The sequence below is a fragment of the Leucoraja erinacea genome, unplaced genomic scaffold (assembly GCF_028641065.1).
Source record: "Leucoraja erinacea ecotype New England unplaced genomic scaffold, Leri_hhj_1 Leri_115S, whole genome shotgun sequence".
Lineage (NCBI taxonomy): Eukaryota > Metazoa > Chordata > Chondrichthyes > Rajiformes > Rajidae > Leucoraja > Leucoraja erinaceus.
In genome coordinates this window covers 260076-285357 of record NW_026575407.1, presented here as the reverse complement: position 1 = coordinate 285357, position 25282 = coordinate 260076, and the positions used below count along the sequence as shown (strand labels likewise).

Here is a 25282-nt window from a genome sequence, read left to right as displayed (position 1 = left end):
TCCAACTCAGTATCCCGTACCTGCCTTCTCTCCATACCCTCTGATCCCCTTAGCCACAAGGGCCACATCTAACTCCCTCTTAAATATAGCCAATGAACTGTGTGGCCTCAACTACCCTCTGTGGCAGAGAGTTCCAGAGATTCACCACTCTCTGCGTGAAAAAAATTTCTACTAAATCCTTTCCCCCCTTCACCTTAAACCCATGTCCTCTGGTCCTCGATTCACCTACTCTGGGCAGGAGACTCTGTGCGTCTATTCCTCTTACGATTTTATACATGGTTTTACGCTCCCGTAATTTTGTCCGGATTAAAGGTGATTCCGGGTCACCAGTTGCCGGGGGAAAAAAAAAACAAAAAAAACCGGCAGTGGACCTGTATTCCCATTAGGTTTCCTCTCAGCCCCCCCCCCAACACACCAGAGAAAACAATCCAAATTTGTCTACCTCTCCCCTTTATAGCTGATACCCTTTCCAAAGCCCCCACACCTGCCCTGTAACTTTGTGGAGGGGGGGGTGGGGGGGAACACAGGCTTTACTCCGAGTGCAGTCCAACCAAAGCTGCACAGAGACATAGACATAGAAATTAGATGCAGGAGTAGGCCATTCGGCCCTTCGAGCCTGCACCGCCATTCAATATGATCATGGCTGATCATCCAACTCAGTATCCCGTACCTGCCTTCTCTCCATACCCTCTGATCCCCTTAGCCACAAGGGCCACATCTAACTCCCTCTTAAATATAGCCAATGAACTGTGGCCTCAACTACCTCTGTGGCAGAGAGTTCCAGAGATTCACCACTCCCTGTGTGAAAAAAGTTCTCCTCATCTCGGTTTTAAAGGATTTCCCCCTTATCCTTAAGCTGTGACCCCTTGTCCTGGACTTCCCCAACATCGGGAACAATCTTCCTAGATGCAGGGACAAAATGCCGGAGCAACTTGGAGGAACGGACAGCATCTCCGGAGAGAAGGGATGGGGGGTGTGGGTCGGGACCCTTCTTCAGACCAGTTCCAGCTCCTGCAAAGCTGCAAACGTGGCCTGCTTTGTCGGACGAAGGCAGGCGGACCACACGGCTCGGCCAACCACACACTCCCACCGACCCTCCCGCTGCAGCGTTTTACATAGAAACAGACACTAGGTGCAGGAGGAGGCCATTCGGCCCTTCGAGCCAGCACCATTCGCCATTCATTGTGATCACGGATCTTATAGAAACGTACAAAATTCTTAAGGGGTTGGACAGGCTAGATGCAGGAAGATTGTTCCCGATGTTGGGGAAGTCCAGGACCAAGGGGTCACAGCTTAAGGATAAGGGGGGAATCCTTTAAAACAGAGATGAGAAGAACTTTTTTCACACAGAGAGTGGTGAATCTCTGGAACTCTCTGCCGCAGAGGGTAGTCGAGGCCACAGTTCATTGGCTATATTTAAGAGGGAGTTAGATGTGGCCCTTGTGGCTAAGGGGATCAGAGGGTATGGAGAGAAGGCAGGTACGGGATACTGAGTTGGATGATCAGCCATGATCATATTGAATGGCGGTGCAGGCTCGAAGGGCCAAATGGCCTACTCCTGCACCTAATTTCTATGTTTCTATGATCATATTGAATGGCGGTGCAGGCTCGAAGGGCCGAATGGCCTACTCCTGCACCTAATTTCTACGTTTCTATGGCTGATCGTCCCCTATCAATAACCCGTGCCTGCCTTCTCCCCGCATCCCTCGACTCCACTAGCCCCTAGAGCTCTATCTAACTCGCTCTTAAATCCACCCAGTGACTTGGCCTCCACTGCCCTCTGCGGCAGGGAATTCCACACATTCACACAGCTCTCTGGGTGAAAATGTTTTTTCTCACCTCCCCTTCTCAGTCTTAAATGACCTCCCCTTTATTCTAAGACTGTGTGTGTGTGTGTGTGTGTGTGTGTGTGTGTGTGTGTGTGTGTGTGTGTGTGTGTGTGCCCCTGGCCCTGGTTTTACTGCTCTTGACACAAGGGGCGTCGCAAAGGGACGGGTCTCCAAACCTCTTAGGCAGGTGAGCGAAGGGGTCCTGGGTTTTGGGCTCGGTTGAGAGGACCTCGTCAGTGGCGTCCGGCTCATCCTCAGGGGCCGCTGCTGCTGCCGGCTTCTTCTCCTCCTTCTTCTTCTTCTCCTGGGGCTTTGGGTCTTTGGCGTCCTTGGGAGCCTTCTCCTTCCTGGGCTGCATGTCAGCAAACTTCTTGGCTGCCCGGAGAGACACCACATCGTTAATCCCACACCAGCCAAGCACATCCCGGCCCCATGCAACCACAAGCAGGTCGCAGAGTGATCTGGTGAGACCACATCTGGAGTATCGCGTACAGTTTTGGTCTCCTAATTTGAGAAAAAGGACAGCGCGGCGTACCTGGCTCTGGGGCGGGTAGTCTGGAGTTCAGAGCCACTCCCAACAGCAGCAGCAAGCACTGCCAGGTGACGTTTCACAATGGCACTTGTGTCTACAGCCAAACCAAACCCATCGGGGCAGCTCCCAGCGTTCGCAAGCAAAGAACTTTATCCAATGTTGATGAATATCCAAGTAAATATTAATTTGTCCGCCACCCTGTTTAATCTCAAAGGTAGGATTGGCTTGCTTCAAGCTGAGCGATCTGCCTGATAGCATCATTAGAAACATAGAAATTAGGTGCAGGAGTAGGGCATTCAATATGATCATGGCTGATCATCCAACTCAGTATCCTGTACCTGCCTTCTCTCCATACCCTCTGATCCCCTTAGCCACAACTGTATTATGTACAGTTTTGGTCTCCTAATTCAAGGAAAAGGACATCCTTGTGATTGAGGCAGTGCAGCGCAGGTTCACAAGACTGATCCCTGGGATGGCGGGACTGTCACATGAGGAAAGATTGAAAAGACTAGGCTTGTATTCACTGGAGTTTAGAAGGATGGGGGGGGGGGGGTCTTATAGAAACATATAAAATTATTAAAGGACTGGACAAGCTAGATGCAGGAAAAATGTTCCCAATGTTGGGTGAGTCCAGAACCAGGGGCCACACACACAGTCTTAGAATAAAAGGGAGGTCATTTAAGACTGAGGTGAGGAAAAAAACCTTTCCACCCAGAGAGTTGCGAGTCTGTGGAATTCTCTGCCACAGAAGGCAGTGGAGGCCGATTCACTGGATGTTTTCAAGAGAGAGTTAGATTTAGTTATTCGGGCTAACGGAATCAAGGGGTATGGGGAGAAAGCAGGAACGGGGTATTGATTTCGGATGATCAGCCATGATCATATGGAATGTCGGTCGGTGCTGGCTCGAAGGGCCGACTCCTGCACCTATTTTCTATGTTTGCCTCCTCTGGCAGCTCGTTCCGTACACCCACCACCCTTTGTGTGGGAAAAGGTCCGAGATCGGGACAGGAACACGAGGGAGCTGGATTTTTCCCCACTGCGGAGAGCCAACCCTGCCCGCAACCTCCGAGGACATCAGCCTAGGTTTGGTTTAAGGACATTATTGCCATAGAGGGAGTGCAGAGACGGTTCACCAGACTGATTCCTGGGATGTCAGGACTGTCTTATGAAGAAAGACTGGATAGACTTGGTTTGTACTCTCTCTCTAGAATTTAGAAGATTGAGAGGGGATTTATAGAAACTTACAAAATTCTTAAGCGGTTGGACAGGCTAGATGCAGGAAGATTGTTCCCGATGTTAGGGAAGTCCAGGACAAGGGGTCACAGCTTAAGGATAAAGGGGAAATCCTTTAAAACCGAGATGAGAAGAACTTTTTTCACGCAGAGAGTGGTGAATCTCTGGAACTCTCTGCCACAGAGGGTAGTTGAGGCCACTTCATTGGCTATATTTAAGAGGGAGTTAGATGTGGCCCTTGTGGCTAAGGGGATCAGGGGGTATGGAGAGAAAGCAGGTACGGGATACTGAGTTGGATGATCAGCCATGATCATATTGAATGGCGGTGCAGGCTCGAAGGGCCGAATGGCCTCTACTCCTGCACCTAATTTCTATGTTTCTATGTTTCTATTTAGTCAGTGGGTGACCAGTCTGGGGAATACATTGCCACAGATTGCACGTCAATGGATAGGTTTACGGTGAAGGCTGGCGGGTTTGTTCTTGTTACGGGTGCCAGGGGCTAAAGGGGAGAGGGCAGGAGAATGGGGTTGAGAGGGGGAGATAGATCAGCCATGATTGAATGACTCGTTTGCTCCCTCTCCTGGCCAAAGGCCGTTCCTACAACCATATAGCCATATAACAATTACAGCACGGAAACAGGCCATCTCGACCCTTCTAGTCCGTGCCGAACACATAATCTCCCCTAGTCCCATATACCTGCGCTCAGACCATAACCCTCCATTCCCTTCCCATCCATATAACTATCCAATTTATTTTTAAATGATAAAAAACGAACCTGCCTCCACCACCTTCACTGGAAGCTCATTCCACACAGCTACCACTCTCTGAGTAAAGAAGTTCCCCCTCATGTTACCCCTAAACTTCAGTCCCTTAATTCTCAAGTCATGTCCCCTTGTTTGAATCTTCCCTACTCTCAGTGGGAAAAGCTTATCCACGTCAACTCTGTCTATCCCTCTCATCATTTTAAAGACCTCTATCAAGTCCCCCCTTAACCTTCTGCGCTCCAGAGAATAAAGTCCTAACTTATTCAACCTTTCTCTGTAACTTAGTTGCTGAAACCCAGGCAACATTCTAGTAAATCTCCTCTGTACTCTCTCTATTTTGTTGACATCCTTCCTATAATTAGGCGACCAAAATTGTACACCATACTCCAGAATTGGCCTCACCAATGCCTTGTACAATTTTAACATTACATCCCAACTACAAGTTGCGAAGTTTAATTTTTGGTTCATACATGTTTATAGTTTTAATTTAGTTTCAGCTGAAAGATACAGCGTGGAAACGGGCCCTTCGGCCCACTGAGACCATGCCGTCCAACGATCAGCTGTTCACACTAGTTTAGAGATACAGCGCGGAAACAGGCCATTCGGCCCACCGGGTCTGCGCAGACCAGCGATCCCCGCGCACTAACACTATCCTACACCCACTAGGGATAGTTTTTACATTTACACCGAGCCAATTGACCTACAAACCTGTACGTCTTTGGAGTGTGGGAGGAAACCAAAGATCCCGGAGAAAACCCACGCAGGTCACGGGGAGAACGTTCAAACTGCGTACAGACAGCACCCGTAGTCGGGATGGAACCCAGATCACCGGCGTTGCATTCGCTGCTCCACCGTGACGGCCAGTTAACTAGTTCTGGTACACCAGTCATTGAAGGTAGGCATGCAGGTGCAGCAGGCAGTAAAGAAAGCGAATGGTATGTTAGCTTTCATTGCAAAAGGATTTGAGTATAGGAGCAGAGAGGTTCTACTGCAGTTGTACAGGGTCTTGGTGAGACCACACCTGGAGTATTGCGTACAGTTTTGGTCTCCAACTCTGAGGAAGGACATTATTGCCATAGAGGGAGTGCAGAGACGGTTCACCAGACTGATTCCTGGGATGTCAGGACTGTCTTATGAAGAAAGACTGGATAGACTTGGTTTATACTCTCTAGAATTTAGAAGATTGAGAGGGGATCTTATAGAAACTTACAAAATTTTTAAGGGGTTGGACAGGCTAGATGCAGGAAGATTGTTCCCGATGTTGGGAAAGTCCAGGACAAGGGGTCACAGCTTAAGGATAAAGGGGAAATCCTTTAAAAAACCGAGATGAGAAGAACTTTTTTCACACAGAGAGTGGTGAATCTCTGGAACTCTCTGCCACAGAGGGTAGTTGAGGCCAGTTCATTGGCTATATTTAAGAGGGAGTTAGATGTGGCCCTTGTGGCTAAGGGGATCAGGGGGTATGGAGAGAAGGCAGGTACGGGATACTGAGTTGGATGACCAGCCATGATCATATTGAATGGCGGTGCAGGCTCGAAGGGCCGAATGGCCTACTCCTGCACCTAATTTCTATGTTTCTAACCTATTTTCTCATCAACTCCCTACACACTAGGGGGTCATTTACAGGGGGCCAATTAACCTACGCCTTTGGGATGTGGGTCACAGGGAGAATTTGCCTGGGTCTCTGGCGCTGTGGGGCAGCAACTCTACCACTGTGCCAATGTACTGCCCCCCTGGACTGACTCTGTCTACCAATGCTGTCAAGGGCCTATCATTAACTACACACCTTCCCTTTACATTCAACCTCCTAAAGTGCGACACCTTGCGATGGGGCGGTCCGGTTAAACAATGCGCCCTCGTGCACAGAGTCTCTTGCCCGGAGTTGGGGAATGGAGGACCAGAGGACAAAGGTTCAAGGTGAAGGGGAAAAAAGATTTTACAGTAATCTGAGGGGTAATTTTGTCCACAGAAAGGGTGGTGGGAGTACGGAATGAGCTGCCGGAGGAGGTTGAGGCTGGGACCATCGCAACTTTTAAGAAACGGTACGTGGATAGGACAGGTTTGGAGGGATATGGAGCAAACGCAGGGAGGTGGGATTAATGTAGATGGGCCGGTGTGGGCAAGTTGGGCCTGTTTCAACACTGCATCACTCTATGACACACACCCCCCCTCCAGATCTGCCAGAATAATGAAAGCCCAGGATAGAGAGGGTGTGGAGAGGATAGTTGAAGTCTAGGATCAGAGGGCACAGCCTCAGAATAAAAGGACGTATCTTTAGAAAGGCGATGAGGGAGGAGGGATTTCTTTAGCCAGTGAGTCATAAGAGTTATTTTATCGAGAGAGAGAAAAGGAAAACTACCGATCTGTTAGTAAAAGAGGCATCGTCAGGAAGGCAGACAAAAATGCTGGAGAAACTCAGCGGGCGAGGCAGCGGAGGAAATAGGCAACGTTTCGGGCCATGACCCTCCTTCAGACAGGAAGGGATCCATTAATCCATCTGTGGTGGTGGTGTAATATAAAGAAGTTATCATGGGTTTTGTCAAATGATCGCTTGCTTTCAGAGGGACATTTCCACTAGTGGGAGAGTCTAGGACTAGAGGCCACAGCCTCAGAATAAAAGGACATCATTTTGGAAAGGAGACGAGGAGGATTTTCTGTAGCCTGAGGGTGGTGAATCTGTGGAATTCATTGCCACAGACGGCGGTGGAGGCCAAGTAAGTGGATATTTTTACGGTGGACATTGCTGGGTGCTTGATAAGTAAGAACGTCAAGAGTAATGGGGAGAAGGCAGGGGAATGGAGTGGACAGGGAGAGATAGATCAGCGGGCAGCCATGATTGAATGGCGGAGTAGACTTGATGGGCCGAATGGCCGAATTCTTCCCCTACAACTTAATTTTATTTTTTTAAAAAGCTTAATTTAGTTTAGAGATACAGCTTGGTCCCACCGATTAACACGACCCTACACGCACCAGGGGCAATTTTTACCAAGGCCAATTCGCCTACAGACCTGTACGTCTTTGGAGTGTGGGAGGACACCCGGAGATCTCGGGGGAGGACCAGCGTGTGGGTCACAGGGAGGCGGTACAGGTACATCAAACATAGAAACATAGAAATTAGGTGCAGGAGTAGGCCATTCGGCCCTTCGAGCCTGCACCGCCATTCAATATGATCATGGCTGATCATCCAACTCAGTATCCCGTACCTGCCTTCTCTCCATACCCCCTGATCCCCTTAGCCACAAGGGCCACATCTAACTCCCTCTTAAATATAGCCAATGAACTGGCCTCAACTACCCTCTGTGGCAGAGAGTTCCAGAGATTCACCACTCTCTGTGTGAAAAAAGTTCTCATCATCTCGGTTTTAAAGGATTTCCCCCTTATCCTTAAGCTGTGACCTCTTGTCCTGGACTTCCCTAACATCGGGAACAATCTTCCTGCATCTAGCCTGTCCAACCCCTTAAGAATTTTGTAAGTTTCTATAAGATCCCCTCTCAATCTCCTAAATTCTAGAGAGTATAAACCAAGTCTATCCAGTCTTTCTTCATAAGACAGTCCTGACATCCCAGGAATCAGTCTGGTGAACCGTCTCTGCACTCCCTCTATGGCAATAATGTCCTTCCTCAGATTTGGAGACCAAAACTGTACGCAATACTCCAGGTGTGGTCTCACCAAGACCCTGTACAACTGCAGTAGAACCTCGTAGGTTACACAGAAAAGCTGGAGAAACTCAGCGGGTGCAGCAGCATCTATGGAGCGAAGGAAATAGGCAACGTTTCGGGCCGAAACCCTTCTTCAGACTCTTCTCTCCTGCAGTAGAACCTCTCTGCTCCTATACTCAAATCCTTTTGCAATGAAAGCCAACATACCATTCGCTTTCTTTACTGCCTGCTGCACCTGCATGCCTACCTTCAATGACTGGTGTACCATGACACCCAGGTCTCGCTGCATCTCCCCCTTTCCCAATCGGCCACCATTTAGATAATAGACTGCTTTCCTGTTTTTGCCACCATCAAGCACCCGTGGTCAGGATCGTACCCGGGTGCCTGGCGCTGGAGGGCGGCAGCTCTACCACTGGGCCACCACACGCCGCCCTGACGAACTCGCGCACGCGCCCGCGCGCCCACTCACCGTCAAACTGCGCCATCTTGTCGCACAGGTTGACCTGGCCCAGCACGGCTTTGAACTGGGGCTGGTTGACGCAGGTCACAAACCAGCGGTTGGTGTTTGTGAAGGACTGGCGGAACGAGGGCTCCAGTACCTGCGGACGGAGAGAGGTCGCGGACAGTTGGGGTGACGGGGCAAAACAACACCAAGTCACGCGGCAGACCCAGACCCACTCCTCGCCAACCCCCCCCCCCCCCCCCCCCCGGCCAAACAACACCGGGCAAGTTTTTTTTTTTTTTTTTTTTTTTTATTCAATTTCAATTTTATTTTTAATATGTTTGATTATTTATTATTTAATTTTTATTATTTTTCTTGTGATTTTTTTTTAACGATACTGCCTGTAAGGGAAATTCATTTCGTTGTCTCAAATTGAGACAATGACAATAAATTTGAATACAACACAATACAAAGTCCGAGACCAACCTCCCACACACACACAGAGACTGTTGAATCTGTGGAATTCAGATTCAGATTCAATTTTAATCGCCATTGTACAGTACAGAGACAACGAAATGCATTATTCTCTGCCACAGAAAGTAGTTGCGGCCACACAGTTCATTGGCTATATTTAAGAGGGGATTAGATGTGGCCATTGTGGCTAAGGGGATCAGGGGGTATGGAGAGAAGGCAGGTACAGGATACTGATTGGGGATGATCAGCCATGATCATATTGAATGGCGGTGCAGGCTCGAAGGGCCGAATGGCCGACTCCTGCACCTAATTTCTATGTTTCTATGGCTGATCGTCCCCTATCAATAACCCGTGCCTGCCTTCTCCCCGCATCCCTTGACTCCACTAGCCCCTAGAGCTCTATCTAACTCTCTCTCAAATCCACCCAGTGACTTGGCCTCCACTGCCCTCTGCGGCAGGGAATTCCACACATTCACACAACTCTCTGGGTGAAAACTTTTTTTTCACCTCCCCTTCTCAGTCTTAAATGACCTCCCCTTTATTCTAAGACTGTGTGCGTGGATCAGGGGGTATGGAGAGAAGGCAGGTACGGGATACTGAGTTGGATGATCAGCCGTGATCATATTGAATGGTGGTGCAGGCTCGAAGGGCCGAATGGCCTCTACTCCTGCACCTATTTTCTTTGACTTCATTTATACCTCTCGCTGCCTCGGCAAGGCCGGCAGCAATATCAAGGACGGGTCAATAGACAACAGGTGCAGGAGTAGAGGCCATTCGGCCCTTCGAGCCAGCACCGCCATGGCTGATCATCCCCAATCAGTACCATGGATGGAGCCGGAGGCCTCCTCGGACTGACCTTGGGGGCGTGGATTCAACACCGGAGTCGATCCCTTGCCTGGGATTGCTCCGGCCGCAGCCTGCGGACTTTACATCGAGAGCCCGCAGTCTCGGGAGAGGCTAGTCGGGTAGCTCCAAGGGCGCAGAAGTTCGGCATCCGGCACGGGGGAGCTGACACCGCCCCCCAATGCAGGAGCTGATTACCCCGGCACGGAGGCCCAAACACCGCCGGCTACGGAAGCCAAGCCCCGCGGGAGAGCAAAGAAGGGAAGAGATTCCAACTTTTCCCCCCCCCGTCACATCACAGTGAGGAGTGTGGAGGGGTCACTGTGGTGGATGTTTACGTTAAATTGTGTTTTGTGCGTTCCGTTGCTGTTTATTTGTACGACTTGGCGATCTCATCTATTGCATCCGCTGCTCTAGATGTCAGCTGATCTACATCGCTGAGACCAAGCGTAGGCTTGGCGATCGTTTCGCCCAACACCTCCGCTCGGTTTGCAATAACCAACCTGATCTCCTGGTGGCTCAGCACTTCAACTCCCCCTCCCATTCCCAATCCCAATCCGAACTTTCTGCCCCGGGCCTCATCCATGGCCAGAGCGAGCACCACCGGAAACTGGAGGAGCGAGCACCTCATATTCCGCCTGGGCAGTCTGCACCCTAGCGGCATAAACAGCGAATTCTACAATTTCCGGTAGCCCTTAGATGTCTCCTCCCCTTCCCGGATCTCCCTCAGCCCTCTGGCTCCTCCTTCTCTTCCTTGCTTCTTCCTGCCCACCCCATCTTGCATCAGTCTGAAGAAGGATGGGGTCTTCACTCCATAGATGCTGCCCGCACCCGCTGTATTGTCCAGGATGCTCCGCAGTTTGTGGAGCATCCTCCCCTCCAAGACCAACCTCCCGTGAATTCAATTCCAACTGCGACCCCAGGACGGAGCCGGTGTTCCCGATGAGTTTGTTGGGTTTTTTGCAGTTTGCTCCAGTGAACTGGAGTCATGCAGACATCCTTAAGGGCCTGGAAGGTATAGACAAAAATGCTGGAGAAACTCAGCGGGTGCAGCAGCATCTATGGAGCAAAGGAAATAGGCTACGTTTCGGGCCGAAACCCTTCTTCAGACTTAATAATCTTATATATGTTTCAATAAGAACTGCAATATAACCTCCCAACTTCTATACTCGATGGTACACAAAATTGCTGGAGAAACTCAGCGGGTGCAGCAGTATCTATGGAGCGAAGGAAATAGTCAACATAGAAATTAGGTGCAGGAGTAGGCCATTCGGCCCTTCGAGCCTGCACCGCCATTCAATATGATCATGGCTGATCATCCAACTCAGTATCCCGTACCTGCCTTCTCTCCATACCCCCTGATCCCCTTAGCCACAAGGGCCACATCTAACTCCCTCTTAAATATAGCCAATGAACTGTGGCCTCAACTACCCTCTGTGGCAGAGAGTTCCAGAGATTCACCACTCTGTGTGAAAAAAGTTCTTCTCATCTCGGTTTTAAAGGATTTCCCCTTTATCCTTAAGCTGCGACCCCTTGTCCTGGACTTCCCTAACATCGGGAACAATCTTCCTGCATCTAGCCTGTCCAACCCCTTAAGAATTTTGTAAGTTTCTATAAGATCCCCTCTCAATCTTCTGAATTCTAGAGAGTATAAACCAAGTCTATCCAGTCTTTCTTCATAAGACAGTCCTGACATCCCAGGAATCAGTCTGGTGAACCGTCTCTGCACTCCCTCTATGGCAATAATGAAACGTTGCCTATTTCCTTCGCTCCATAGATGCTGCTGCACCCGCTGAGTTTCTCCAGCATTTTTGTCTACCTTCGATTTTCCAGCATCTGCAGTTCCTTCTTGAACAAAATTAAATTCCTCGTATCTTGCGAAACATACTTAGCTAATAAAGTATGATTGTGACCGGCATGTCCCACCTACACTAGCCCGCCTGCCTGCATTTGGCCCGCATCCCTCTACACCCGTCCCATCCATGCACCCGTGTAAATCAGTACCTGCTTGTACAGCCAGAGGAGAGAGCAGACCAGAGTGATGTCGGCCAGGGTGACCCTCTCTCCCACCAGGAAGGTCCTCGTCTTCAGATGCTCGTCCAGAATGCCCAGGACCTTCTTCAGCTCCTCTTTGGCGTGTTCAGTTGCCTGAGTGGGGTGGGGGATGAGAACAGCGTTTGAAGGTGAATGGCATGTTGGCCTTCATAACAAGAGGAGTTGAGTATAGGAACAAAGAGGTCCAAGGCCAAGAACAAAATTGTACAAGGCATTGGTGAGACCAAATCTGGAGCATGGAGTACAATTTTGGTCGCCCAATTATAGGAAGGATGTCAACAAAATAGAGAGAGTACAGAGGAGATTTACTAGAATGTTGCCTGGGTTTCAACAACTAAGTTACAGAGATAGGTTGAATAAGTTAGGTCTTTATTCTCTGGAGCGCAGAAGGTTAAGGGGGGGACCTGATAGAGGTCTTTAAAATGATGAGAGGGATAGACAGAGTTGATGTGGACAAGCTTTTCCCTTTGAGAATAGGGAAGATTCAAACAAGAGGACATGACTTCAGAATTAAGGGACAGAAGTTTAGGGGTAATATGAGGGGGAACGTCTTTACTCAGAGAGTGGTAGCGGTGTGGAATGAGCTTCCAGTGGAAGTGGTGGAGGCAGGTTCATTGGTATCATTTAAAAATAAATTGGATAGGCATTTGGATGAGAAGGGAATGGAGGGTTATGGTATGAGTGCAGGCAGGTGGGACTAAGGGGAAAAAAAAATTGTTCGGCACGGACTTGTAGGGCCGAGATGGCCTGTTTCCGTGCTGTAATTGTTATATGGTCCTTCTGCAGTTATCCAGGGGCCCTAGCGAGACCACACCTGGAGTTTTGTGTGCAGTTTTGGTCTCCAAATTTGAGGAAGGGACATTCTTGCAATTGAGGGAGTGCAGCTTAGGTTCACCAGGTTATGTTGAGAGAATGGAGCGGCTGGGCTTGTATACACTGGAGCTTCGAAGGATGAGCGAGGAGGATCTCATTGAAACATGTAAGATAAGGGTTTGGACACGCTAGAGGCAGGAAACATGTTCCTGATGTGGGGCAGTCCAGAACCAGGGGCCACACAGTTTAAGAATAAGGGGCAAGCCATTTGAGGAAAGATTGAAAAGACTAGGCTTGTATTCACTGGAGTTTAGAAGGATGAGGGGTGGGGGATCTTATAGAAACATATAAAATTATAAAAGAACTGGACAAGCTAGACGCAGGAAAAATGTTCCCAATGTTGGGCGAGTCCAGAACCAGGGGCCACAGTCTTAGAATAAATGGGAGGCCATTTAAGACTGAGGTGAGGAAAAACTTTTTCACCCAGAGAGTTGTGTGAATTTGTGGAATTCCCTGCCGCAGAGGGCAGTGGAGGCCAAGTCACTGGATGGATGGATAGAGAGAGTTAGATAGAGCTCTAGGGGCTAGTGGAGTCAAGGGATATGGGGAGAAGGCAGGCACGGGTTATTGATAGGGGACGATCAGCCATGATCACAATGAATGGCGAATGGTGCTGGCTCGAAGGGCTGAATGGCCTCCTCCTGCACCTATTGTCTATGTTATATTTAGAACAGAGATGAGGAAACACTTTTCCCCCCACACAGAGAGTTGCAAGTCGGTGGATGGCAGGCCCGACGTACGAGGAAAGGATGGATCGACTGCTCCAGAGTCGCGGGGAGGGGGCAAATCCAACCCGCCGATCGGGGAGGGGGGATTTCGCTTACTTTTGCCCGGGAGCTCGTTGCGGAGTTCGGAGGTCCGGGAATAGGGGCCCCTATTCCTGGAGTGGCGCGGCTGACCCACCTGCTTGTTGTACTGCATGATCCCCAGGGTGGGGAAGACCCAAGTGCTGGCGGGGGGGATGACGTGGCTGTCGGCGAAGCAGACCCACTGGAGGACCTGGGCCTCCGCCTCCCGTGTCGTCCCGCGGAGATCGACGTCGGCCACTGGTGGGAGAGAGAGAGAAAGAGAGAGAGAGAGGGACTGTTATATGCTGAGAGAATGGAGCGGCTGTGGGCTTGTACACTCTGGAGTTTAGAAGCATGAGAGAGGATCTCATTGAAACATACAAGATTGTTAAGGGTTACACAAAAAAGCTGGAGAAACTCAGCGGGTGCAGCAGCATCTATGGAGCGAAGGAAATAGGCAACGTTTCGGGCCGAAACCCTTCATCAGACAGTTCCTTCTTAAACACTGTAAATTGTCCCTAGTGTGTGGGTTTCGGCCCGGAACGTTGCCTATTTCCTTCGCTCCATAGATGCTGCTGCACCCGCTGAGTTTCTCCAGCTTTTTTGTGTAACCTTCGATTCTCCAGCATCTGCAGTTCCCTCTGAAAGATTGTTAAGGGCTTGGACACGCTGGAGGCAGGAAACATGTTCCCGATGTTGGGGGAGTCCAGAAACTGGGGCCACACACAGTTTAAGAATAAGGGGTCGGCCATTTAGAACGGAGACGAGGAAACACTTTTTCTCACAGAGAGTTGTGAGTCTGTGCCTCCGAGGCCGGTTCTCTGGATACTTTCAAGAGAGAGCTAGATAGGGCTCTTAAAGATAGCCGAGTCAGGGGATGTGGGGAGAAGGCAGGAACGGGGCACTGATTGGGGATGATCAGCCATGATCACATTGAATGGCGGTGCTGGCTCGAAGGGCCTACTCCTGCACCTATTGTCTATTGTCAGTGGCGACGCTCAAAACCACGCGGTGGATGTGGGGGGGACAGTGGAGGGGAAACGTAGAAAACAGGCGCGGGACTGTCACGGTGGCGCAGCGGTAGAGTTGCCGGCAGCGTCGGAGACACCCAGGTTCGATCCCGACTACGGGCGCTGTCTGTACAGAGTTTGCACCTTCTCCCCGTTTCTCCAACACCTTCGGTTTTCTCCCACACTCCAAAGACGTGCAGGTTTGTCGGTTAATTGTCTTGGTAAATGCAACAATTGTCCGGAGTGGGTGTAGGATAGTGTTCGGTGGTTGGCTGGACTCGGTGGGTCAAAGGGCAGGTTTCCACGCTGCATCTCTAAACCAGGCCATTGTAGCCAGCTCAATACGATCACGGCTGATCAAAAAGTACCCCGTTCCTGCTTTTCCCCCCCAATTTCCCTTGACTCCTTTGGCCCCAAGAGCTAAATCGAAGGATAGGGATAAGGATAGAGGATAAGGGCAAGGGGGAAGAGACACTCTCCGGATACAATGGTCTTTCATTGTTGCACTTTATACTTTATAGAGAGATACAGCGCGGTAACAGGCCATTCGGCCCACAGAGTCCGCACCCACCAGCGATCACCCTGTATCATTACCCTACACACACACACACTAGGGACAATTTACAGAAGCCAATTAACCTACAAAGCGGCACGTCTCACAGCGCCAGAGACCCGGGTTTGATCCCGAGATCCATGATCGCCCCTGATCCATTCATCTTATTTTGATTTGGGATAGTCCTGGAACTCGCAGAGAGCGTGTAGCCTCCGCGCCCACTGGTCGGGAAGGAATCCGGATCACCGGAGCAGGAGGGAGGACGGGGTGGGAGGTGAGGGGTAGAGCAAGCCTCCTGCGGTCCACAGCAGCCCTGCCCCCGGGGACGGGGAAGAGAAGGGGAACATTTTTTTTTTTTTTTTTTTTTTTTTTTTTAAATTAGAAGTACGGTAAATTACAATACTACACAACACATATATCTTAATACATTTTTTGTACCGCTTCAATTTTTTTTTAAGCTTTAAGAAAAAGATAGAAGTAAAGAAAGTGCGCAAGAGTTGTGAAGTGCAAGAGTGTTGGGAAAAGAAAGCCCCTTAGAAAAGAAGTTAGAGAAGGAAGTAAAGTGAGAAAGTAGACCCTAGAAAAGAAAGAAAAAGAAAATGGGAACAATCGCTCTATTACAACGTTAAACTCCGCAGAAAGGGGACTACCAACCAAGTCCGTTTTTGTTGTTTTACCTCCCGTTACCAGGTCCTGATACCATTTATTTATTTAATCATTTTTAAAAATTACTATTGCACCTCATACTTGTAATAGGTCCAGAAACAGACCACGTCTTTTGGAATTGGTCTGCTTTACATGCTAAGAGGAATCTCATCTCTTCCAGATGTAATGTTTCAAACATATTTGATATCCACATTTTTATTGTTGGTGTCGGCGCATTTTTCCAGAATTTAAGTATAAGCTTTTTTCCCCATTATTAGCCCGTAATTAAATAAATTCTTCTGAAACACGTTTAGTTCAGGGTTACCTTCCGATATTCCAAAAATAATCCATTCTGGTTTTGGAGAAGGGGAACATTTTGTGACTGCCCCGCACAGATCGAGAAGTAAGGAACCCTTACCGTAATAAGCAATGGCGTTGCTCTCGAACACACAGAAGCCATCGTCGCCTTCGAACGCTGGGACCTGGGAGAGAAGCAGAGGCGTTGTGAGCGCGGGGTGGGGTGTACAGGAGATGCTGCCACTCGCCCTCTGTGCATTGTCACATCTTCACCTCCTTGCAGGGAGGCACAGGCTAGTTCTTGCTTTACACAGAAGGCGGTGAGGACATGGAACGCCCTGCCAGGGGCTTTGATGGAGACAGATACGATAGTGGCGTTCTACAGTGCCCTCCATGTTTGGGACAAAGACCCATCATTTATATATTTGCCTCAGTCCTGGAAAAAAAGGGTTTGTGGACGTGTTACGTGCTCATGTATAAACTCTGCTGTAATTTCTACATGGTGAAACCAAAATGTATAAAAATGGCCTTTATTAAAACCTGACAATGTGCACTTTAACCACATGTGTGTTCACTATTACAAATCTCAAATTGTGGGGCACAGAAGCAAATAAATAAATGATGGGTCTTTGTCCCAAACATTATTTGTTAATGTTAAGGGGACTGCAGATAGACACATGGATATGCATGGAGTCTCGAACCGAAACATCACCTATTCCTTTTCTCTAGAGATGCTGCTTGACCCGCTGAGTTACTCCAGCATTTTGTGTCCACCTTCGACTTAAACCAGCATCTGCAGTTCTTTCCTACACAAGGAATAGTTACGTTCATTATTGTCACATGCGCTGAGTGAGGTACAGTGAAAAGCTTCTTCAGTTGCATGCTATACACAGTCAGCGAGACGACTTTAGCTGCTGCCTTACAACACCAGAGACCCAGGGTTCGATCCTGACTTCGGGTGCTGTCGGTGTGGAGTTTGCAAGTTCTCCCTGTGCTTTCTCCGGGTGTCTTGGTTTCCTCCCACATTCCGAAGACGTGCCGGTTTGTCGGTCAATTGAATTCTGTAAATTGTCCCCAGTCTGTGGGATAGAACGAGTGTTCGGGCGATCGCTGGGCAGAGTGGACTCAGTGGGCCAAAGGGCCCGTTCCCCCGCCGTAGTTCTAAAATTAAAAACCAACGGTTTAGAACTAACCCGGAAACAGGCCCTTCGGCCCACAGAGTCCGCACCGACCCAGCAACCACCCCGCACATTACACTGGGGACAGGTTTCCAGCTTACCAAAGCCAATTAACTGACAAACCTGTATGTCTTTGTGGAGTGTGGGAGGAAACCGGAGCACCCATAGAAAGACAGCACGGTCATAGGGAGAACGTACTAACTCCGTGCAGACAGCACCCGTAGTCAGGATCGAACCCGGGTCTCTGGCACTGCGAGGCAGCAACTCTACCGCTGCACCACCCTGATTACAACCTACATGACTCATCATCAGCAGTCAATCGAAACAAGCACGACTGTCCTCTCACGGAGGAGGCCTGTGCGTGACCTTGTTTAACGTGGGGAGGCTGGTGCACAGGCAGCCACCGCACGGTCCTCGACAGATCTGGGTCAGGATCCAGTGGCATGGAGTCCAAGACAGCCTTCATCCGCCTTCCCAGACGTCGTGACATGTTCCTCCACTAAAGTCAGCCATCGTCCTCCGCCTGTTCCACCGTTGAGGTCTTGGTTGGATTGGCTCTTTGTCAGAGACCTCCCCCTCGACCTTACCGCCATGGGTGACCCTACCAGGAGCATCGCTCTCAGGATCTCAGGTCCACACGAGCTTCTCCACCACGACAAGGTGACCATCCACTGAGAACCTGATTACAATCAAGCTGTCCAGAGTTGATACAGGATAAGGGGGGAGAGGGAATATTAAGAGGACAGCTGGTGTGGGGAATTGCTGCTGTTCGGGTAATTTTAGGGAAATAAAATAATTTCAGGAAATTTCCCGGTCCGGTAAGCATTCCCCAACCGCGACTGTCGCCCCCGACTGCGCACGCGCGGATACTGGGCCCGCGGCGCAAGGAGACGCGGGGAGACACGAAGGGGTCCAATCAGCCCCGCGGGATGGTTTGCGGAAATAAAGTAGCACCTGTATATTTACGACGTACGCGAGTTGGGGGAGGCCCGTCAGCCGCGTCGCTATTGAAAATGGCGCCGGTGACACGGTGGGGATGCTGTCTCCCCGCACGTGCGTAGTTGGGGGAAGGCTGAACGGGTCGGAAAATACCATCAAATCCCAGGTAAAGGGCCTGTCCTACTGTACAAGGTAATTCAAGAGTTCTCCCGAGTTCCCCCCCCGATTCGAACTCGGAGATTTACGCCATTAGCCGCTCGTAGGTACTCGGGGCTCTCGTGGACATTTTTCAACATGCTGATAAAACTTCACGAGCTTACCGCATTTCCCGAGTACCTGCCGTTAGTGCTACGAGCCGCTAAGAGACGCCCCGAGCTCCGACATACCCGCTCTGTACTTACCACGAGTTTGATTTTTTTTTTTTTTTTTTTTTTTTTTTAATTCGGGAGAGCTCTTGGGTAAACACGTATAGTGGGACAGGCCCTTAATTTGGAATTCTATATCAGGGAAGTTTGTTTTGAGTTGTGGGAGCACTGGATAGCAGATCTACTTCTGGGAGCAGAAAGCAGAGTCGCCTGGGTTGAAGGCCATCTTACTAGAGGGATACGGATCATTTACAGGCAGATCAGACCAGGTTGACTTGACATTGACTCCAACACTATGGGTCCCCGTTCTTATGGTGTACTGTTCTTTGTTCACATTTCCTCTCCTCTCTCTTGGGGAAACAAAAGTATTGTAGGGCAATACGCCACTGTGGCACCCCCTAACAGCGATTGAACGGCAGAATAAACTCGCCTTACGAAGAGCCACAACCGGGGAAGGATAATTGCACCATTCTTGGGGGATGATACAAACTGACACGCACGCATACATCCAGAGAAAAACAAGAGCGTTTGACGGCCTGTACTCACTTGAGGTTAGAAGGTTGAGGGGGGGGGGGGGGGGGGGGGGATCTCATTGAAACTTACAGAATAATGAATGGCATAGATAGAGTGGATGTGGAGAGGATGTTTCCACTAGTGGGAGAGTCTAGGACCAGAGGTCACATCCTCAGAATTAATGGGACGCTCTTTTAGCAAGGTGAGGAGGAACTTCTTTAGTCAAGAGAGTAGTTAATCTGAGGAACGCATTGCCACAGTGGGCTGTGGAGGCCAGGTCGGTGGTTATACTTACGGCAGAGATAGACAAGTTTGTGATTAGAACGGGTGTCGAGGGTTAAGGGGAGAAGGCAGGAAAATGGGATTAGGAGGCAGAGATCAGCCATGAATGAATGGCGGAGTGGACTCGATGGGCCGAATGGCCTAATTCCACACCTATAACCTGTGAAAACACAAAGCGTTGGAGGGACTCAGAGGGTCAGGCAGCATCTGCGGAGAACATGGTTAGGTGACGTTTCGGGTCAGGGCCTCTACTTCAGTATCTGTGGGGCCCAGCGCAAATTGGAGGAGCAGCACCTCATATTTCGCTTGGGCAGCTTACACCCCAGCTGTATGAACCTTAACTTCAAGTACCCTCCCCAGTTCTCCTACCAGTCTTACTGTCTCCGACTACATTTTATCTCTGTACCTCCCACTCCTCTGACATCTGTCTGAAGAAGGGTTTCGGCCCGAAACGTTGCCCATTTCCTTCGCTCCATAGATGCTGCTGCACCCGCGGAGTTTCTCCAGCACTTTTGTTTACTCCCGACATGTCTGAAGAAGGGTCTCGACCCGAAACGTCACCTCTCTGAGTTTCTCCAGCATTTTGCATCTACCTTCCAATCTACCTTGTTGCAGCTGTTACACTTTTCTTTGTTGGAAATATGCACTTTCTTGAAATTAGTTTAGTTCAGAGACACAGTGCGGAAACAGGCCCTTCGGTCCAGAGTCCTTGCCGACCAGCTACACCCGCACATTAACACCATCCCACACACACTTGGGACAATTTACAATTTCACCAAAGCCAATTAACCTACAAACCAGTGCGCCTTAGAGTGTGGGAGGAAAACGGAGTACTGGGGGGGGGGGGGGACCCACGCAGGTCACAGGGAGAACGTACAAACTGCAGACAAGCACCAAAGCCAGGTCTCTGGTGCTGTAAAGCAGCAATCCTGCCGCTGCGCCAGTTTTGAATTTCCCTGAAAGATACAGCATGGAAACAGGCCCTTCGCACCATTGAATGCACGCCGATGATCCAGCATTCACACTAGTTTAGTCGACATTTAGATTTGGGACCCTCCATCTGTCGAAAACAATCGACACACGTTAGATTTTTCTAGTCGATTGTGACTCTGTACACCCTGGGATTTGTCTTAAAGCGGCACGGTGGCACAGTGGTAGCTACTGCCTTACAACAGGTTCGACCCTGACCACGGCTGCTGTCTGTACGGAGTTTGTACGTTCTCCTGCGTGGGTTGTCTCTGGGATCTCCGGTTTCCTCCCACACTCCAAAGACGTGCAGGTCTGTATGTTAATTGGCTTGGTATTAATGTACAAATGTAATATTGTCGTTGCTGGTCGGCGCCGACTCGGAGAGCCGGAGGGCCTGTTTTCGCGCTGTGTCTCTAACCTACATGGTGAATCCTTTGCCAACCAACGGCCTCACAAGCATCAGACGCAGATAGTAACTGGATACTGGAAAGGGGAGGGTTAGGGAATGTCGAGGAGACTGGGGCAGGTGCTGTGACATAAAGCTCTCAGGGGGAGTTTCTGTGCTGGACGGCTGAGTAAGGGGCGAAAGGCGCCCATGTGCTTGACGTCCAGTCAGAATTTCCCTACCGCCCTGCACCTACGCCGCAACTTCACAGGACTGCGTGGAATCGGCCGAGGACCAGCGGGTGGGGACAGTACTGTCATTGGCATCGAGCAAATGGGGGACGGGTGGGGAGCGAGGTCAAGGAGTGGGGTGGGGGGATGAGAGGAATGAAGAATGAGGGGGTAATGAGGGGTTTTGAGAGGGGATGGGGTAGAAGGGAGAAGGCTGGGGAGAAGAGAAGGGGGGGGGGGGGGGGGGGAGAGAGAAGGCAGGGGGGTGGGAGGGAAGGCGGGGGGTGGGTGGGGGGGGGGAGAGAAGACAGGGGGAGAGAAGGCAGGGGAGGGTGGGGTGGGACAAGGGCAGTGGGTGGGTGGGTGGGGGGGGAGAAGGGGCAGGGGTGGGTGTGGGGGGGGGGTTGGGAGAGATGGCAGGGGTGGGGGGGTGGAGGGGAGAAGGCAGGGGTGGGGGGTGGGGGAGAAGGCAGAAGGCAGGGGGGGGGGGGTGGGGGGGGGCAAGGCAGGGGTGGGGTGGGGGGGGGGGGGAGAGGAGGCAGGGGGGTGGGGGGGGAGAGAAGACAGGGGGAGAGAAGGCAGGGGGTGGGTGGGACAAGGCAGGGGGTGGGTGGGGGAGAGAGAAGGCAGGGGGGTGGGAGAGAGGGGGGGGGGGGTGGGGTGGGGGGGTAGAGAAGACAGGGGGGAGGAGGGAAGGCAGGGGAGGGGTGGGTGAGACAAGGCATTGGGTGGGGGTGGGTGGGGGGGGAGGAGAAGAAGCAGGGGTGGGGGGGGGTGGGAGAGAGAAGGCAGGGGGGTGTGGGGGGGGGGGGGGGGGGGAGAGAGGCAGGGGGGGGGTGGGAGGGCAGGGGTGGGGGGGGAGAGAAGACAGGGGGGGGGAGAGAGGGCAGGGGGGTGGGGGGGGGAGAAGGCAGGGTGGGGGTGGGTGGGAGAGAGAAGGCAGGGGGGTGGGGGGGGGGGAGAGAGAGAATGGGGGTGGGGGGGGGAGAGAAGGCAGGTGGTGGGGGGGGGGGGGGAGAAGGCAGGCAGAGGGGGGGGGGGTGTGGGAGAGAAGGCAGGGGGTGGGGTGGTGGGGGGGGAGAGAAGACAGGGGGGGGGGTGGGGGGAGAGAGAGGGCAGGGGGGTGGAGAGAGAGGGCAGGGGGGTGGGAGTGGGGGGGGGTGGTGTGGGAGAGAAGGCAGGGGAGTGGGGGACAAGGCAGGGAGTGGGTGAGGGTGGGTAGGTAGAAAGCCAGTGGTGTTGTGTTTGCTGCCCCTTCACTCACCTTGCCCAGGGGGAACTTGGCGAGGAACGCCGGGCTGCGGTTGCTCTGCCCCAGCACGAAGCCGGTGTCCACCCGCAGCGAGCAGCCGCTGTACTGGGCGGCCACCATGGCCTTGAATGCCCGCCAGTTGTCGGGGTAGGTGTAGAGAGTCTGCGGGAAATATAACGACCCAGAGTTAGAGAGGGCGGCGGTGGTGCGATGGCGGGTGCGGGTGGGGCCGGGGGACGCAGGATGGCGCCGATATCCGACGGATTGTCGCCGCCCCCCCCTCTCCCCTCCACACTCACCCCGGCCGCCATGATGAGAGCCAGCGAGAGAGAGGAGGGACTGTCGCAAACACGCCCCCTCGTCTGCCGTAAAGGAGGGGGCGGGGCATGGCAGGGCGCCGCCATTGCCGGGATCACCATGGCAACGGGGCCTACACGGGAGGCCGCAGCCTGAGCTACTGAGGGAGCGCACCCCCATTGTAGGAGATACCTCCAATGAAGAGCCCCCTTCACCATGGCAACGGGGCCTACACGGGAGGCCGCAGCCTGAGCCCCCCCAACTCCCAGCCTGAGCCACTCATACCAATAGACACATAGGTGCAGGAGTAGGTTTGTGTACATTGCACTTCTGTTGCACTGTCTACTGTCCTGCATTGCTGTTTTGTACATTTTCTATTTACTTTGTTGCACTTTAGTAAGGAAGGTTTTATACAATGGACAATAGGTGCAGGAGTAGGCCATTCAAGTCAAGTCAAGTTTATTTGTCACATACACATACGGGATGTGCAGTGAAATGAAAGTGGCAATGCTCGCGGACTTTTGTGCAAAAGACAAACAACAAAACAACCAAACAAATTATAAACACAATCATAACACACATATTCTTTTACATAATATGTAATATATCCACCACGACAATACACAATAGGTAGCAGGAGGAGGCCATTCAGTCCTACAGTGATTACATGATTACAATGTGATCATGGCTGATCATCCCCAATCAGTACCCCGTTTCTGCCTTCTCCCTATATCCCCTGACTCCGCTATCTTTAAGAGCTCTATCTCGTTCTCTCTTGAAAGCATCCAGAGAACCGGCCTCTACCGCCCTCCGAGGCAGAGAATTCCACAGACTCACCACTCTCTGTGAGAAAAAGTGTTTCCTCGTCTCCGTTCTAAATGGCTTACTCCTTATTCTTAAACTGTGTGTGTGGCCCCTGGTTCTGGACCCCCCCCCCCCCCAACATCGGGAACATGTTTCCCGCCTCTAGCGTGTCCAAACCCTTAACAATCTTATACGTTTCAATGAGATTCCCTCTCATCCTTCTAAACTCCAGAGTGTACAAGCTCAGCTGTACCATTGGAGAAATGTTGCTGAGGGGGAGCTCCTCCATTATCAAGTCAAGTCAATTTTATTTCTATAGCACATTTAAAAACAACTCTCGTGCTTTACATCAGTGCAGGTACTAACTTGCTACAAACAGAGGTACATAGATCTAACAATACATACATACAAGATACAAGATACATTTAATTGTCATTTGGACCCCTTGAGGTCCAAACGAAATGCCGTTTCTGCAGCCATACATTACAAACAAATAGACCCAAGACACAACATAATTTACATAAACATCCATCACATCGCTGTGATGGAAGGCCAAAAAAACTTATCTCTCCACTGCACTCTCCCCCCCCCCCATGTCAGAGTCAAAGTCAAAGCCCCCGGCTGGCGATGGCGATTGTCCCGCGGCCATTAAAGCCACGCCGGGTGGTGCGAGGTCGCACACCGGGTCTAGTTGTTAGAGCCCCCGGCGTGCACTCGCAGAGTCCCGCGGCCATTCCAAGCCGCGCGGGGGCGGTGCTGTAAGGCCCCGCTCCAGGAGCTCTTCGACCCCGCAACTCGGGCGGGGGAAGTCGCCGTTGCGAGAGCCCTGAAAAGCGGTCTCCCTCCAGGGAACCGCGGGCTCCCGGTGCCGCCGTCCGCCAGACCCGCAGTTGCAGCCTCCGACTCTCCAGAGGTCGGGCCGCAGCAGCAGCAGCAGCAGCGCTCCTCCACCGCTCCACCCGCTCCGGACTCGGCCAGCCCCGCGACGGCGACGGTGAGTTGTAGCACCAGAGTCCCCGGCTTCTTCCTGTTGGAGGCCGCTCCTCGTTGCGGCCCCAACGACGATGGAAACCCGACGAGAAAAGGTCGGGTCTCCAGTGCAGGGAGAGATTTAAAATGTTTCCCCCCCCTCCCACCCCACCCCCACCCCCCCACACACACACACCCCAACAAAAAATAACAAAAACTACATTAAAACACAGACAGAAAAATAATAAAACGTGGACAGACTGCAGAGGCCGCTGCTGACCAGTCGCGCCGCCCACCGGTTTATACAGCGCTCCCTTAGCGGACCTCAAGAAACGCTTGTGAATAGAAATATGTTTTAAGTCTCGACTTAAAAAGAGTTGATGGAGGGGGCGGTTCTGATGGGAAGAGGGATGCAAAAGCGCAGTTGCCCCTGAGTTCATGCCTAGACCGCGGGATAGTCAGTAACCCCAAGTAGGCCGATCTGAGGGACCTGGAGGTGGTATGGTGGGTTAGCAGATTTTTGATGTAGGTGGGGGCGAACCCGTTAAGGGCTTTGTATACACAAAGGAGGAGCTTGGAATCGATTCTGAACCGCACTGGGAGCCAGTGGAGAGAGGCCAGGATCGGGGTGATGTGGTCCTTTTTTATAGGATGGATGGGGAGCCCGACCACGGGTTAGGGCGGTGCTGATGGGGCAGGGCTGAGGGAAGCTTGCGAGCGCCCTGAGGTTACAGGGGTGGTGCTGAGGGAAAACATTGTTCTAGGCCAAGGGAGGGCCCCCCATTACAAAGATCCTCCATCACCATGGCAACGAGGCCTACACTGGGGGGCCGCAGCCTGAGCTCCCCAACTCCCAGCTGAGTGTTCGCCCCATGCCTTAAGGGTTGGAGCTGAGCGAGCGCACCTCACAGCAATGGGGATCATACCGAGGCAGCACCCCATTATAGGAGGGATGTTGTTGAGGGCCTGCGCCCCCAAGGCAAGCAATGGGGAAGGTGCTGAAGGAGTTCCCCCCCCATTGTAGGAGGATGGTGCTGAGAGATGACTGAGGGAGAGCTCCCACCACGGGAGAGCTCCCCCCCTCGACTCCATTCGTGGACCC

General features: G+C 51.6%; 1 protein-coding gene across 1 annotated transcript; it reads right to left on the bottom strand.

Moving 5' to 3' along the window:
• Window positions 1–1961: 1961 nt before the first annotated feature.
• Window positions 1962–22546, bottom strand: eef1g (eukaryotic translation elongation factor 1 gamma; the record flags this gene model as incomplete). The annotated part of the gene is made up of 7 exons (XM_055665289.1): window positions 22410–22546; window positions 22123–22272; window positions 16119–16182; window positions 13608–13750; window positions 11781–11924; window positions 8487–8616; window positions 1962–2204 (listed from the first exon to the last, which is right to left on the bottom strand). Coding segments are annotated over exons 1-7 (994 nt in total), but the record flags the coding sequence as incomplete, so codon positions are not given.
• Between the last annotated feature and the right edge of the window lie 2736 nt (window positions 22547–25282).